Genomic DNA, 17,547 nt, shown 5'->3' on the forward strand with positions numbered 1-17,547 from the left:
GGTTAGAGCTGAGAGGCTAGAGAAGTTGGGCATGAACGTACGATAGTAACCATCTAACCCCAAGAAGGCATGTACCTGGCACTTGGTGGTGGGCTGGGAGTAGTTCTGCACACCCTCTGTCTTCTTGGCCTGGGGCTTCAGCAGGCCTCGGTCAATGCAATAGCTCAGGTACTGTGCCTTGGTCAGCCCCAGATGGCACTTTTGGGGGTTGGCAGTTAACCCACCTTTCCACAGCTCCCCCAGGCTGGATTTGAGATGGTGCAGGTGATCAGCCTAAGTGGACAAATGGATGATGACATTGTCAAGATATGCAGCAGTAAAGTCCCGGGTGGTGGGTGGGGAGACAACAATCATGAGGCATTGGAATGTTGCTGGTGCTGCATGGGGAAGACCTGGTACCTCCAGTGGCCCGATGCAGTGGTAAAGGCTATTTTGGGTTGGGCCTGAGGTGTTCGGGCCACCTGCCAGTAGCCTTTGGTTAGGTCCAGTGTTGATACGAAGCAGGCCCTCGCCAGCCTGTCAGCCAGGTCATCCACCTTGAACAGAGGGTAACTGTTGAAGTCTGAGATTGCATTGAGTTTCCTGAAGTTACTGCAGAGTCTCAGTCTTCCATCGGGCTTGAGCACCACCACAGTGGGGCTTGACCAGGGCCTGGTGGACTCCTCAATGATGCCGGCCCGTAGCATTCAAGCCACTTCCTCCTCGATCTCATGATGGTGGGCCTCTGGGACGCAATAAGAGCATTGCCAGACCACAACCCTGAGGAAGTGTCTTGATGTCATGTTGGATCAGATCAGTCCACCCTGGTTCTGCTGGGGGTCGGAGAGGTCTTTGCACTGGTGGACCAGGGTATATGGAAGAGAGAGCGTGGGCTGAGAGCACCAGCAGTGGTTCAATCCAACATTTTAGCAGGTTGATATGATAGAGCTGAGTGTCTTTATACCTTACCCAGCTGTTGCAGGCAATAGTTCACTGGCCCCATGTGCTTGGCTATGGTGAATGTGTCCTGCTATCATACCAGAATTTGCATCAACACCTGCTCTCCACTCAGGCCAATCAAAGCTGCCTCTACAACAAATGTAGCCTGGCCAAAAGAATTCCAGGTTGGTGACCACATCCTTCTCCTGGTCCCCAACCTGGAACTCCCTTGGCTGGGCCACATTTGTTGTAGAGGCGGCTTTGATCAGCCTGGGTGAAGAGCAGGTGCTGATGCACAGTGGGGGCCACTTTGTCCATGTGTTCCTGCATCTCCCTTGTGTGCTCAATTGTGGTCTGGAAGGGGGATCCTGGCTCCTCCCAGGCCTCCTTGGTGACATCCAGGAGGCCCTGGGGCCTTATCCTGAACAGGAGCTTAAAGGGCCTGAAGCCTATTGATGCCTGGGGAGTCTCCCGGACTGCAAACAGGATGTATGGGAGAAGGAGGTCCTAGTTTTAGCCGCCCTCATCCACAACAGGCCTCAGCATCCTCTTCAGGCTCTGGTTGAATTTCTCAACCAACCTGTCCATCTTGGGGTGGTACACAGAGCTGTTTCACCTGCAACAACCGGCATACAGCTGACATGAGTTTGGAGATGAAGGGCGTACCTTGGCCAGCAAGGACGTCCTTGAGGAGCCCCAAATGGGAGAACAGCAGAACCAGCTCCCTGGTGATGTTTTATTAAGGTGACCTTCCTGAGGGGAACTACCTCAGGGTAGTAGGTGGCATAGTCCATGACGATAAGGATGTACTTGTGACTCCAGGCAGACTTGGGGAAGGGACCCACTGCCCACTCTCTTGAAGGGAATGCTGATGATGGGCAGTGGCACGAGTAAGGCAGAAGAGGGTTGGTGTGGGGCAGTATGCTGGCAGCGGGGGTAATATTGTAATATTATTATTCTATTCAGGTTGATTTTGTGCCCTTGCAAATATTTTACTCCTAGACTCATCAGGAGCTCCGCTTTTAGGCAGTCCCTAAATATTTATGTAATGTGAAATTTTAGGCACATTCTCCTTATATCATGAATTTATCCTTCTGAGTCACTATCACAGTTTATTGACAGAGTTAAAGGATCACAAATGGAGGTGACGATTTCTTCGTGTGTTATGGAAATGATGGAAGTTACCAGCGTATCATTGTCAATGTCCACCCACTGATTCACTATGTTTTCTCAATCTTCACCATTCAGTTCATTCATATGTTGCAAATCACCGATGAGGTAATTTCTCATGCTGTAGGGCTGGGTGGGGGTAGAAAAACACTGCTGGTATGCGTTAACTACATGTTAAGTTTAGTGGTATCAGCAGTCATTTCATCCTTTTATAGATCCTTTGATCACAATTCTCAAGAATTGTTAGATTGTTAGTCAGCGACACTTAAGCTAGGCTAGTTAAGCCTTTGTTTTATGGCATTAACATGTAGTGTAAACTTGACTGCAGACTTGATTACTTTTTTTTGTCTCTGGTGGAAAGAGGAACGCATGGCTCAGTGATGGATTTTTTTTTTGAAGACTCCAACTCCTTGACATTAAAGGCAGGGGACACGAACTTAGTTTGTTATATGCAAAAGCTCGATGTAAAAGAGTTTGTTATAGCAGAGTTGCAGTGTGTGTGTCTGTGTGTATACAAGGGTAAATCAAAAAGTTCTAAGACAAATTAAAAACAAAATTATTTAAGAAAATAACACAGCTATTTCTCTACATATCCTCCATTTAAGTCTAAACACTTCTGCAAGTGGTGTTTGCATCTGAGAATTCCTTCTTTGTAGAATTCTGGGGGATGTCTTTCACATCTTTTGAAATTATAACATCTGTCTTAGAACTTTTTGACTTACCCTCATGTGTGTGCATGCGCACACACGGGGGCTGCAAAAGTAGGTATACAGTAATGAAAAACAAAACATTAGTATTAAATGAAACCTAGCACCACTATTATAATACTGATAATATTGAAATAATCCTTACTGTATACTTACTTTTGCAGCCCCCTGTATAAGCCCATTGCTTAAAATGAGTTTCACACTCATGGTCTAGATAGTGCTGTACCATTTGACATTACTGAATGGGATCACAGATTGTGTGCTTTTTTTTTTTTTTTTTAATAATTACAGATTTGACATCAGACTACTTCAGAGTTGTCAGTGGCCACAGCAAACGACGCCGCACCCTTTTGTTATGTAAGTTTTCATATGGTGATACAATGGCCATGACTTGATTTGATGTTAAAAGAAAAGAAAACCCATTTTTAAAATACAGTTATGAAGATAGATTATGATACAACCTAATGATTCCATCTGAATAATTGAAAATACAGAGCTCACACAACTAAGATATTCGTCTCCAAAAGTCAGTTTCTATGCAGAATGGATGATTTCACAGAGGCCGCCATTGAAAATATTTTAACCAATCAGAAAAATCCCCCCGATCGTTTCCGGCAATGCTCTGACATAATTTGGGCACAAGATACGGAAGCTCTGCATAGCGAGTAAAACTTGAAGCTGCCCCTGGCTGGAGATTTTCATTAAAAGTTTATATGAAAAAAAATGAAATTCCATTTCTCTAACAAAAAATTGGAGGGGGAAAGATAAGGCCACTCATTTTATATTATCTGGTTGACAGATCCGCCGAAGTGCTGAGAAAAGTGCCGCTTGAAAAAAAATATTCAACTTTATTTATTTTTTATTTTTCCCCCGCCGATCTCTCAAAAGATGCTGATGTGAAAATAATTTTATTTAATCTAAATTAAACGTTAAATCGCATCTTTATCATGACCATTTGATACCTCGCGATACAACTTGCCATTTTTTCGGTCACTGTACTGACCCCACTGTATTCGCGTCTCGTGTCTCGAGAGTTCCCAAAGTGCATTGCGAATAATGGCGGCGTCCAGGAAGCGTGTTCATGCCATGTGAGAAGAATCGAATAACAAATCACAATGACTTCATTCGTGCAGGTTCGTTTAAATGGGGGACAAGCTGCATTTAAGCAGTCTGCCGAAGGAGAAACTGTCAGCGAGTTTATTATGCGCGTGGCAGACTGTGCTCTGGCCAATATCCTGACCGTTAGAGTCAGCAACGATGGTCATCGAGCAGATTCGACACAAGCCGACCTACAGATGCCCATGACGGTTGTAGTGGACGAATTTGGCTACAAATTTTTTACAGCGGACATAAGGACCGATCCAGTTGCAACAGATAAAAAAAGTGACAGTTGCCCATCAGCATTTGATGTCCTTATGAATGTCCAACGAAAGTACACATCCTTGCCCGCAGGTAGGGTAAGGTAGGGTATGTTTACGCTTTCCCCGGAACGTGTAGTACCACTTCTCATGGAATTATAAGGTCTCTCCATTTTTGTATTGTGTGGAGTCCTACAGCTACAGCATATATGGAAGTTGACCTCACGAGGAAACGTTTTCCTTCGTATAAATATATACCTAAATTGGTTTTGCATTTGTTTCATTAATATGAACACGTCAATATTTCAACTAGAAACTTCTTTTGGTAGACTAGTACATATATTTTGGGTTAATTAATTTCAACAATACAGCCAAAAATTTTAAGTGCATTATTATTTTAAGTGCATTATTATGTTTTCCTCCGACACATTTTTTCATTTAAAGAAAATTATATTTTTTTCAATCTTGTAGCCTTATTTTTTTTTCTTATTTTGCCCTACATCACACAATTTGACCTGAAAAATCCGTCAACCAGAAAATAAAAAATGAGTGGCCTAATACTGATGTTGCTGATAAACAATGAGGAAATAGTGAACAGCTGATTTATTCCTATGTGACTGAATGGAGGGAGGTAACTTTTCATATTTATATCCCCAGTACAAATAGTGCTGCTGTGACAGCCTTGTTCTGCGGACTGTAACCTTGCTAGACTACCTACAAACAGATCTGCGTACAATCTGACTCACCTAAATCTGTTGAAGAGGCAAGAGTGCGAGTTTTTACACGTTCCTGGCAGCATAGGCACTCGTTAGCACGCTTAGCATGCTCTCGACTCATTCATGAAAAACTTCATCAAGACATCACCAGGCTAACCTACCGTAATTAATGTAGTAGACCGTCCAACCCCCGCGACAACCCAGAAAGAGGGTAAACAAACACTGCTTTACGCAGCTCGTGTGCTCAGAACATTTTGAAGAAAATTGTTTCACTCAAACGACTCCGATGCACCGGCATTAGGAATACTGTACAAGCCAGCAGTGAATCCAGATACGGTTCCCACAATCTTTGGCCAAAAACCAGACAAGACAAATGAGACAACACTGTCAGTAGTCCACAGAAGGCAAGTTCAAAGGGTAAGAAAACACTTTTTTTATAGCTTCCCTAACTTTTTTATTAAGCGTGATATGTTATTTTGAGTTCCTTTGGGCATAAACATAATAAGTGCTGATGCAGCTAAGCAGCTTGATGTTTGTTGGGTGTCTTGCTTTAATTTAGTGTTATCAAAAAAGCCTCAGTAATGACTAACTAAAACAAATATAAATATTGTTCACTTGTGTGTAACCAATTGATATGGTAATGCTTGTTTATCATGATCATCATCGCTATTCATGTCATTGTCTGAAATACTCGAGGAAATCAGTGAAGAAATGTTACTGGCGCGATGGTCCATTTTGTTGAATACGGCTGTGAATTGTAAGTGCCGTCACACTTTATGGAAACCATTTGGAGTTCTTTTAGGTATACAGGAATTTGTTTGTGGAATAGCCGACCTCGATTAGTGTAATCTAGTCAAACGTGATCATTTTAAGAAACAGGTGAAAGGTTTTTTTGTAGTAAATTCCAAACCCAGTTTTATGATACGTGTGTGTGTGTGTATATATATAACTAATTTTTAATCATTTTGGTGCCATTTCTGTAATCTAGTTGTACTCTGTGATAATTACAGTTAGCATATAATTTTTTTCGTTTATGACTTTCATCATTGTTTATACAATTTTGTCAATTTATTATTGTCTCTTATATTTTATTGTTTCTTGCTGTCATCAAGAGGACCACATTGGAAATAAGTGTATCTTATACTTTGTGTTGTCCTCGGTGCTATTTATACTGTATCTTTTACATATATGAATTTTACCAAATAAATCCATACCATACCAGCAGCTCGGGTGTTTCTGGCAATATTTCTGCCTTTTTTCGTACAAGTGCATCTTCCTGTAATGTTCACATGAATCCTGTATAGTAAAGCAGTGTTTGTTTACCCTCTTTTTGCGTTGCCGCGGGGGTTGGACTGCCTACTATGGTAATTACGGTAGGCTAGCCTGGGGACGTCTTGATAAGGAAGTTTTTCATGAATGAGTCGAGAGCATGCTAAACATGCTAATGAGTAGTACAACGCATAGTTTCAGCCTCGTTTTACAGGTAGACTTCAGGTTTGTCCATAAGTTAGGGTTGCAGCTCATTAATACACTATTTCAGATGTATAGTGAAAGAAAAAAAAAGACTGTCACCTTAGTAGACCTTTCGCTTTGCCCCTTCAGTACTGAAGTATACACTCAGCCTTGCGCCCAAATGACATCACGCATCGCCCTTCCAACAGGCAACATGGCAGCCTCCTGGTGGCATTAGAGCAGTGATCCAGAAACGCTCACAATTTTCTTATAAATGGTCAAACATGCTTGAAACTTTTCTTACGGACTCTCAATATTACAAGCTACCAACCCATGCATGTATTTACTTTGCATTTTCTATCCCTTTAAAGATCTCTGATGATATTCTCTGATAATGTTCTCTGATAATGACTGAAAAGTTAGGAGTCTAAACCCCAAACATCCCAGAGTGATTGTTGAGTTCTTGAGCAAGCACACAAATTTCTTTCCCTCTGAGGATTACTAATATAACTCCTAAATAAATGCTTCTCATTTCAGTGTCTAATATGCATCATGTTATTCCCTCTTTTCTGACTTATAGATTCCAGCAGAGTCACCTTTGATCCAATTACTGCTAGTGCTTCGGTGCTTCTCTCTGAAGATGGCCTGGCTGTCACAGTGGAGCACAGTGGGCTCCTTACCTGGAAAGACTACCAGGTCAACAAAGAGATAGGCTTCAGGGTGCTGTGCTCTCAAGAGTTCAGCAGTGGGAAGCACTACTGGGAGATTCAGCCACCGGAGGATGAAGACAGCAACTGGGCCGTGGGTGTGACATATAAAAACAGGCAGGACCATTACCAGAGCTTGGGCCAAGACAGCAGCTCCTGGTGTGTCAGATGGCAGAACAAAGGGGAAGATAAGGATAATGACAAGATGGCTGACAATATGGAAGAAACAAAAGATGGGGAAGTAATATTGCCAAAGTCACTGGTGAAGGAAAATGCTGTAAAACTCAAGGTGCCCAATCTGGAATCAAAGAAAAGCAAATTGGAAGCATACCTTAAAAAGGATAAGAGCCAGGAAAGTTTTCCGCAGGACAAGCACAAAAGAGAAAGAAATCAAGCTTTGGTGGAAGATGTAGCAGAAGGAGAGGAGAAAGTGTCAGAGTTAACAGAAGAGAACAAATGCACTTTAACAACTATGCAGGAGGGCAAAAATTTCCCAAAACAATCCAGCACTGGATTCTTTGCCTCCCATAACCAGGAGATGAGCCTGCTGTCCCAGAAGCCCCCTGGGAAGATTGGGGTTTTGTTGGACTATGACCAAGGGTGGCTGTCATTTTTCTTGGTGTCTGACTCTAAGGTTAGGCTCTGCTGCAGATTTCAGGCCCTTTTTTCTGCTCCTCTCTACCCCTCTATATGGCTAAGAGATCCAGACAGCACAATGACTATTAGTAAAGGACTCGAAACACTGCAGTAGTGCCAGCTGCAAGGAAAAAAAATATATAAATATAGAGTGTATTATTGTTGTTTCTATAGTAACAACTTACACATTCACTTGTATGGTGGATGTTCCATATCAACAGATTTAAAAATAATAATAATAATAAAAATTGTGTAATTGTTGATACAGTGAAATTTTCCGAGATGTTTATTTAGCATGGAAGGAGTCTCTAGAGTCAGTGCAATGTCAGTATTAGTCAAAGATGAAGTTGTAACTTTAAATTTACTAACAGAAAAGGCAGATAGAGCTCTTTGTGCTTCTTGACAAACTGCAAGATTTGTCTTAACTTCAACAATGAGAGAAGCATGGAAAGTAAAATAATACTATCATTCTCCACTGGGTCATTATTAATTATCTATCTATCTATCTATCTATCTATCTATCTATCTATCTATCTATCTATCTGAGATTATTATGATTATTAAATTTTGACTTTATTCTATAGTCATCAGCCAAAGATTTAAAATCTTTTAATATATCATCGATTATGCTGCAAATGTATTTCTTTCATGTTATCATAAGGTGGTGGTAAAACTAAGTAAGTGCTATGAAATAAAAGCTGTGTGTCTGTCTCCTGCTGTTTACTTTCAAACTATTGAGATAAAGTTTGTCAAGTTTGTGATACAGATAGAGACAAGTCATGTGAATCACAACAATAAAATAGTCCAATTTAAAACCAAAATCATGTCGTCACTTTATCTTGTTCTTCCGGTTATTCTTCCATTCCATGTGGCTGCACCACAGAGAGAGAAAGTTGGGAGTCCAGAGAGAGGTTCTTATCACCTGGACTCCATTCATCGTTTGTACGAACACACCTTGACTTCAAACATTGCTCAGGCTTTTGGAAACAAGTTCAACGGCGTCAAAAGTTTCTGAGTCACTACTCTTCAGATCACAACACAAAATCACCAATCATAACCTAACATAGCAAGATCCAAAATACCTAACTCAAGGTCAGAGAAGGTCACTTATTCACCAGGCGTAGGCAAAAACTTTTTCATTCAGATTATTTAAAGGTCAAAATTCCCACACTACCTATACACGATAAAGCAACTAGCATCCGGGTTCAGTAGACCTTTACAATTCTATAAAACTAAAATGCTAAAAAATACTGAGGTAGCATTTAAATTAAAGCAAAACAGGACTACATGAGATTATAATACTTCAACATTACTACATAAGATTACATTAGTACATTGTCATTACAAACATCATCTTCTAACTGAGACTCTCCTTTATCTAGGTCTGATTCAGAACAATCAGAATACAAATCATCAGTCACTATCGCTCAAATCTCCAGACAGTTAATTCCCCAGTATCCTACAGTGGATATAAAAAGTGTACACACCCTGTTAAAATGATAGGTTTTTCTGATGTAAAAAAAAATTAGACCACAATAAATAATTTCAAAACTTTTCCCACCTTTAATGTGATCTATAACCTGTACAATTCAATTGAAAAACAATCAAATCTGTTAGGGGGGAAAACATAAAAAATAAAAAACATGCAACCAGCTTATTTTACAAGTGTGCACACCCTTAAACTAATACTTTGTTGAAGCACCTTTTGATTTAATTACAGCATTCAGTCTTTTTGGGTTCACACCTGCCATCAATTAAAATGACTCTGATTAACCCCAAATAAAATTCAGACATTTACTCAGTTGCATCCTCCAGCAAAAGCCAGGGTTCGCAGAGAGCTTACAAAGCATCAAAGGGATCTCATTGTTGAAAGGTATCAGCCAGGAGAAGGGGACAAAAAAAATTTCCACAGCATTACATATACCATGGAGCACAGTGAAGACAGTCATCAAGAAGTGGAGAAAATATGGGACAACAGTGACATTACCGAGAACTGGACATCCCTCCAAAATTGATAAAAAGACAAGACAAAAACCAGTCAGGGAGGCTGCCAAGAGGCCTACAGCAACACTGAAGGACTTGCAGGAATTTCTGGCAAGTACTGGTTGTGTACTACATGTGACAACAATCTCCCATATTTTCCATGTCTGGATTATGGGGTAGGGTCGCAAGATGGAAGCCTTTTCTTACAAAGAAAAACATCCAGACCCGGCTAAATTTTGCAAAAAAAAAAAACATAAACTCTCTCATGTGGGGAAAATGTGTTATGGTCTGATGAAACCAAGATTGAACTTTTTGGCCACAATTCCAAAAGGTATGTTTGGTGCAAAAACAACATTGCGCATCACCAAAAGAACACCATACACACAGTGAAGCATGGTGGTGGCAGCATCACATTTTGGGGTTGTTTTTCTTCAGCTGGAACAGGGGCTTTAGTCAAGATGGAGGGAATTATGAACAGTTCGAAATACCAGTCAATTTTGGCCCAAAACCTTTAGGTGTCCGCTAGAAAGCTGAAGATGAATAGGAATTTCATCTTTCAGCATGACAATGACCCCAAGCATACATGGAAATCAACAAAAGAACAGTTTCACCAGAAGAAAATTAAAGTTTTGGAACGGCCCAGCCAGAGCCCAGACCTAAATCCATTTTGAAAATCTGTGGGGTGACCTGAAGAGGGCTGTGCACAAGAGATGCCCTTGCAATCTGATAGATTTGGAGCGCTTTTGCAAGGAAGAGTGGGCAAATATTGCCAAGTCTAGATGTGGCAGGCTGATAGACTCTGACCCAAAAAGACTGAATGCTGTAATTAAATCAAAAGGTGTTTTAACAAAAGTATTAGTTTAAGGGTGTGCACACTTATGCAACCAGCTTATTAGTACATTTTTTATTTTTATTTTTTCCCCCAAACAAATTTGTTTGTTTTTCAATTGAATTGTACCCGGTTATAGGTCACATTAAAGGTGAGAATAGTTTTGAAATTATTTATTGCAATCTCATTTGTTTTTTTACATCAGAAAAGCTTATTTTAACAGGGTGTGTACACTTTTTTTTTAAATCCTGTGTGTGTGTGTGTGTGTGTGTGTGTGTGTGTGTGTGTGTATTTTATATATATAAATTACACACACACACACCTGCCTCTGACTGTGCGACCATTTGACCTTATGCTTATTCGGGTTTATCTCTGACTTTCTAATGACTCATAACTCTTATGTTAAATGTGACTCACTAATTGTACATGTTGGTTCAGAACGTTTGAATGGGTTATATTTCTTCTTCTTCATGCCAGTTTTATGCCTAGGGCTGTCTCTTGAATTCCTCCCCTATTTATTTCCCCCTCCTTTCATTCCTTATATGCGTCTCTCTACGCAGAAGAAATTCTCCTCTAAGAAAGAAGGCCTTCCTGAGAGGATCTCACAAAATACAGCACCTGATTTTGCGAGATAGCAGAAAATCAGTCATCGCACCAAGCATTGTAAGATCTAAAAGTGGCATTGTCAGTTGTTGTCAGCTAAGACCAAACTTTTTTTGTCAAACTTTTTGGCCATGCACATCATCAGCATGTTTGGTGACAAAATTAGACTGCATATAAAGCACCGAACACCAAGTGTAAAAATAATATACATACAGTGGTGCTTGAAAGTTTGTGAACCCTTTAGAATTTTCTATATTTCTGCATAACTATGACCTAAAACATCAGATTTTCACACAAGTCCTAAAAGTAGACAAAGAGAACCCAGTTAAACAAATGAGACAAAAATATGATACTTGGTCATTTATTTATGGATGAAAATGATCCAATATTACATATCTGTGAGTGGCAAAAGTATGTGAACCTTTGCTTTCAGTATCTGGTGTGACCCCCTTGTACAGCAATAACTGCAACAAAATGTTTTCAGGAACTGTTGATCAGTCCTGCACACCGGCTTGGAGGAATTTTAGCCCATTCCTCCATACAGAACAGCTTCAACTCTGGGATGTTGGTGGGTTTCCTCACATGAACTGCTCACTTCAGGTCCTTCCATAACATTTCAATTGGATTATGGTCAGGACTTTGACTTGGCCATTCCAAAACATTAACTTTATTCTTCTTTAACCATTCTTTGCTAGAACGACTTGCATGCTTAGGGTCGTTGTCTTGCTGCATGACCCACCTTCTCTTGAGATTCAGTTCATGGACAGATCTCCTGACATTTTCCTTTAGAATTCACTGGTATAATTCAGAATTCATTGTTCCATCAATGATGGCAAGCCGTCCTGGCCCAGATGCAGCAAAACAGGCCCAAACCATGATACTATCACCACCATGTTTCACAGATGGGATAAGGTTCTTATGGTGGAATGCAGTGTTTTCCTTTCTCCAAGCATAACGCTTCTCATTTAAACCAAAAAGTTCTATTTTGGTCTCATCCATTCACAAAACATTTTTCCAATAGCCTTCTGGCTTGTCCACGTGATCTTTAGCAAACTGCAGATGAGCAGCAATGTTCTTTTTGGAGAGCAGTGGCTTTTTCCTTGCAACCCTGCTATGCACACCATTGTTGTTCAGTGTACTCCTGATAGTGGACTCATGAACATTAAAGTGCATATCACGGGTAAATTCAGGAGCAAGATCAATGTAATTCTCCTATTTTATATTAAACTTTGGTCAAATATCTGTAACATTCTGCATTCTCTGCAATTTTTTTACCTTGCGCAATACCAGAAAAATTCAGTTGAAATCAAGCCATTTGAGGCGAATTGGTCGGCCTCTGAAAAAACTTGGCATTTGAATTTCCCGGCAAACATTGATTTTCGTGACGGGACGCCTCCCTCTGAATCCTATGTCAGCATTGGTTTGTTTATGATAAAACGACCTGGTGGTTTTCTGCAAATTTCTTCAACGTTATCGCATAATTATTAAAATGGTTAACAGATGTATCACTAATCTTGATGGGATTAGTACTCATCGTTTTCCAAAAGTCCAGACAATGGGAGCGTTTGGTCTACACAGGCTGTGCACTTAAACCGTGCAAAGCTTGCGCAGCCTGCTCACGCTTCCGCAGATAACGCCATTGTTGCAGCGGGGACGTGGTCAAGCATCGGTCTGTGAATGGAGGGCGGAGTCAGGGAAGGTAAGTGGCAGAATCACTGCACCTGACGGGAATTAACCTATGTTTGTGTGTCTTCCCCAGTGACTGCACCCTATAAGAGGAGAGGGAGAGCAGAGGAAGGGAGCTCTCTCCCCAACCAGAATGCTTGTGTGTGCGTGTGTGACTGGGAGAGTAAAGTAGACACGTAAAAGTGCAAATAAAAAGAGTTTAATGGCCCTTTTCCACTACCCTTTTTCAGCTCACTTCAGCCCGACACGGTTCGCGTTTCGACTACCTCAGAGCAGCACGACTCAGCTCGCTTCAGCCCTACTCAGCACCCAAGACTCGCACGGTTTTGGAGTAGGGCTGAAGCGAGCCAAACCGAGCCGAGTGGGCCTAGGGGCGTGAGGAGACACTCCCCTGTGCACTGATTGGTGAGGAGGAGTGTCCTCACATGCCCACACATGCCCCGCGAGCACGCTGGGATCTGTAAACACCGTAAACCCGGAAGAAGAAGAATTACGAATTACGAGAATTTCTGAAGCCTTATGCGCCTTGCCTCACCTATATGCTCTTGCCAGTATCTGTTGGCGTTGTCGGTGACAACAAGCCACAGCACCAAGACCAGCAACACTAATGACTCCATGTCCTCCATGTTTATTGTTTACTATCCGGGTCGTGAGACTACCGCTTAAAATGTCACTGATGTCACTGTTTGCGCCGCCTAACAACATCACGTGACGTCCACCCACTTTCGCTAACTCCACCCAGTGTGTCCACCCACTTCCAGCCAGCATGGTTCAGCGCGGTTGTAGTCAAAATGCAACCCCAACAGCCCCACTCAGCTCGACTCAGCCCAACTCAGCCGCGTTGGTAGTGGAAAAGCAGCATAAGAGAACTCAGTTCTGGCCTGCTGTGTTTCTGTGCTCCACCCACCTTAAACGATTTCTACAGTGGTGCCAAAACCCGGGACGGAGTACAGAAGAGAACAGCCTCATGGAGTCCTCCCCCTTCAAGGACCTGGTCCATGCCCTCGCCACGGTCCAACAGAGCCAGTACCAGGCACTGGTTGCTCTCCGGAAGGAGCAGGAACAACAGTTCGAAGCCCTGGTGCTGGCGCAGCAGGAAGATCGCCAGGTGTTCCGGCACCTGCTCGCGTCGGCGGGGTCCACCATCACCACCGCCGCGGACCCTCTCCACCTCACCCTAACAAAGATGGGCCCGCATGATGACCCTGAGGCCTTCCTCGCTCTTTTTGAGTAGGCAGCAGAGGTGTGGGGTTGACCGGTGGAACAGCGCGCGGCGCACCTCCTCCCCCTGCTAACGGGCGAGGCGCAGCTGGCCACGCTACAGCTCCCCGCTGACAGCCGGCTGGTCTATGCTGACCTCCGCAGGGCCGTCCTCCAAAGTGTGGGGCACACCCCGGAGCAGCAACGGCAGCACTTCCGTGCGCTGTACCTGGAGGAGGTCGGTCGGCCGTTCGCATTTGGCCAGCAACTCCAGGATGCCTGCCGGCAGTGGTTGAGGGCCGACAACCACGACGCCGAGGGAATCATCGATCTGGTGGCACTGGAACAATTCGTCGCCCGACTTCCAGAAGGAACAGCGGAGTGGGTCCAGTGCCATTGCCTGGCGTCACTGGATCAGGCCATCGAGCTGGCGGAGGACCATATGGCGGCTGTTCCAATGGCAGGACAGCACATCTCCTCTTCTCCCCTCTCTCTCTCTCTCTCTCTCTCTCCCCTTCTGTCAACTCCAGAATGCCGGTGCAGAGGGAAACTCTGGGCCAGTATGCTGGCGCTGTGGGGAGCTAGGGCACCTCCAGCATCAGTGCTCAGTGATGGAGGTGGGCGCGGTGGTCCGGATCCCCAATGCGCCAGGGACCACCCTCAATCGGGCAGGAGCGTATCGCATACCAGTGAGTATCCAAGGGGATACGTATTAGGCTTTGGTGGACTCCGGCTGTAATCAGACCTCAATCCACCAAAGCCTGGTGCAAGATGAGCCATTGGGGAGAGTGAATTGGTGAAGGTGTTGTGTGTGCATGGGGATGTTCACAACTACCCTTTAGTGTCGGTCCACATTCTATTTCGAGGGGACAAATCTAGAGTAAAGGTGACGGTTAATCCTTGCCTTACCCACTCGATAATTTTTGGGACTGATTGGCCAGGATTTAGGGAATTATTGTCACGTTTAGCGAAGAGTGGGGCCTGCCATAATTTCGCGGGGGGAGGTCCCAGTGTGGCATTGGCGGGAGCAGCTGTCACAGAGCCGTCTACATCATCACTGCATCAGAGTGAGGAGCAGCAGGCTCCTCCTCCCTCTCTCGGGGAATCCCTCATGGATTTCCCATTACAGCAGTCGCGAGACGGGACTCTGCGGCATGTGTTTGACCAAGTGAGAGTAATCGATGGTCAAACGCTCCAGCCAAATGCCACCCCATCCTTCCCCTATTTCTCCATTATTAAGGATAGATTATACTGAGTGACGCAAGACACTCAGACTAAGGAACCGATAACACAGCTTTTGATCCCAAAGAGCTGCCGGGAATTTATATTCCAGGTAGCTCACTTTAATCCCATGGCCGGACACTTGGGGTAGGATAAGACACTAGCCCGAATAATGGCCCGGTTCTATTGGCCAAGGATTCATGGCGATGTCTGTAGGTGGTGTATGGCATGCCGCGAATGCTAGTTAGTAAATCCAGCGGCCATTCCAAAAGCGTCTTTGCACCCCCTGCCATTAATCGAGACCCTGTTCGAAAGAATTGGGATGGATCTCACTGGGCCATTAGATCGGTCAACACGAAGATATCACTTTATTTTAGTCCTGGTGGACTATGCAATGCGATATCCGGAAGCAGTGCGTCTTCGCAATATCTCAGCATGTAGTATTGCAGAAGCACTCTTCCGCATCATCTCCCAAGTCGGAATCCCCAAAGAGATTCTGACTGATCAAGGCACTACGTTTATGTCATGCACACTGCATGCACTGTATGGGTTACTGGGAATTAAGCCTATCCACACCAGCATTTATCACCCACAAACAGATGGCTTAGTCGAACAGTTCAATTGCACACTCGAGAACATAATTCTGAAATTTGTAAGCGAGGACGCACGCAACAGGGATAAATGGCTCGAGCCCCTGTTATTCACAGTGCGAGAGGTCCCACAAGCCTCCATGGGGTTCTCCCTGTTCTAATTATTATACGGGCGTAAGCCACGTGGCATTCTAGATATGCTGCATGAAAATTGGGAGGAGGGACCTTCAAAAAGCAAAAATGAAATTCAATACATTATCGACCTGCACGCCAAACTCCACACACTCACGCACCTAACCCAGGAGAATTTGCGGCAGGCCCAAGAACATCAAGTCCGTCTGTACAACAGGGGCACGCGCCTTAGGGTGTTCACACTGGGAGATAAAGTACTCGTGTTGTTGCCCACGTCGAGCTCCAAATTGATCACCAGGTGGCAAGGACCCTTTGAGATCACACGGCGAGTCGGGGACGTCGACTATGAGGTGAGGCAAATGGACAGGGGTGGGGCGTTACAGATTTACCGCATCAATCTGTTAAAACTTTGGAATGAGGAGGTCCCCGTGGCGTTGGTGTCGGTGGTTCCAGAGAAGGCAGAGCTGGGGCCAGAGGTTCAAAAGGTCAAAAGGGAAAACTGACATCGCCCACCGCTCCAGGCCCCTGTGGAGACCACCTCTCCTCGACCCAACTCACGGAGGTCGCCCAGTTGCAGACAGAATTTTCTGATGTGTTCTCGCCCCTGCCTGGCTGCACCCACCTCATAGAACACCACATTAAGATGCCCCTGGGGGTGGTAGTGCGCAGCCACCCTTACAGACTGCCCGAACACAAGAAAAAGGTGGTTCGGGAAAAACTCAAGGCCATGCTCAAAATGGGCATCGTCGAGGAGTCCCACAGTGACTGGAGCAGCCCAGTGGTCTTGGTTCCCAAGGCCGACGGGTCGGTCCGGTTCTGTGTGGACTATAGAAAAGTCAACACGGTGTCTAAATTTGATGCGTACCCAATGCCTCGTATTGACGAGTTGCTCGATCGACTAGGCACGGCTCGTTTTTATTCGACACTGGATTTGACAAAGGGATATTGGCAGATCCCCTTGACTCCACTATCCCGAGAGAAAATGGCCTTTTCCACACCGTTTGGCTTCCACCAGTTCGTCACACTTCCTTTTGGGCTGTTTGGGGTGCCTGCTACATTCCAGCGGCTTATGGATAGGGTCCTCTGCCCCCATGCCACCTATGCGGCCACATACCTGTACGACATCATTATTTATAGTAATGACTGGCCGCGGCACCTAGAACACCTAAGGGCCGTCCTTAGGTCGCTGAGGTGAGCGGGTCTCACAGCCAACCCGAAGAAGTGTGCGATTGGGCGGGTGGAAGTACGGTATCTGGGCTTCTACTTGGGCAATGGGCAGGTGCGTCCCCAAATCAATAAGACAGCAGTGATTGCGGCCTGCCTGAGGCCCAAGACCAAAAAGGGGGTGAGACAGTTCCTGGGGCTGGCTGGCTACTACCGTAGGTTTATACCTAATTATTCGGACGTTGCCAGCCCGCTGACTGATCTCACTAAAAAGGGGGCACCAGATCCGGTCCAGTGGACGGAGCAATGCCAGCAGACTTTCTCTAAGGTAAAGGCTGCACTGTGTGGGGGGCCACTGTTACACTCCCCTGACTTTTCTCTCCCCTTTGTTTTGCAGACGGACACGTCAGACAGAGGGCTGGGGGCTGTTCTGTCCCAGAAGGTGGAGGGGGAGGACTGTCCAGTGCTGTACATC

At 44.3% G+C, this 17,547-nt stretch overlaps 1 protein-coding gene across 1 annotated transcript; it reads left to right on the plus strand.

The window, feature by feature from the left end:
* Nucleotides 1-1,783: 1,783 nt before the first annotated feature.
* On the plus strand, nucleotides 1,784-7,858 carry LOC132869026 (E3 ubiquitin/ISG15 ligase TRIM25-like). The gene is made up of 3 exons (XM_060902385.1): nucleotides 1,784-1,823; nucleotides 3,087-3,152; nucleotides 6,902-7,858. Exons 1-3 carry the CDS (start codon nucleotides 1,784-1,786, stop codon nucleotides 7,777-7,779), a joined length of 984 nt encoding a protein of 327 aa, XP_060758368.1. The 3' UTR covers nucleotides 7,780-7,858.
* Nucleotides 7,859-17,547: the final 9,689 nt, after the last annotated feature.

Source organism: Neoarius graeffei, chromosome 20 (genome assembly GCF_027579695.1).
Source record: "Neoarius graeffei isolate fNeoGra1 chromosome 20, fNeoGra1.pri, whole genome shotgun sequence".
NCBI classification, from domain to species: Eukaryota; Metazoa; Chordata; class Actinopteri; order Siluriformes; family Ariidae; genus Neoarius; species Neoarius graeffei.

Coding starts and splice junctions, on each gene's coding strand:
- LOC132869026 (XM_060902385.1), top strand. CDS start 1,784: ATGCTGATGATGGGCAGTGGCACGAGTAAGGCAGAAGAGG. Junction 1,824..3,086: donor CACGAGTAAGGCAGAAGAGG/GTTGGTGTGGGG, acceptor TAATAATTACAG/ATTTGACATCAGACTACTTC. Junction 3,153..6,901: donor ACGCCGCACCCTTTTGTTAT/GTAAGTTTTCAT, acceptor TCTGACTTATAG/ATTCCAGCAGAGTCACCTTT.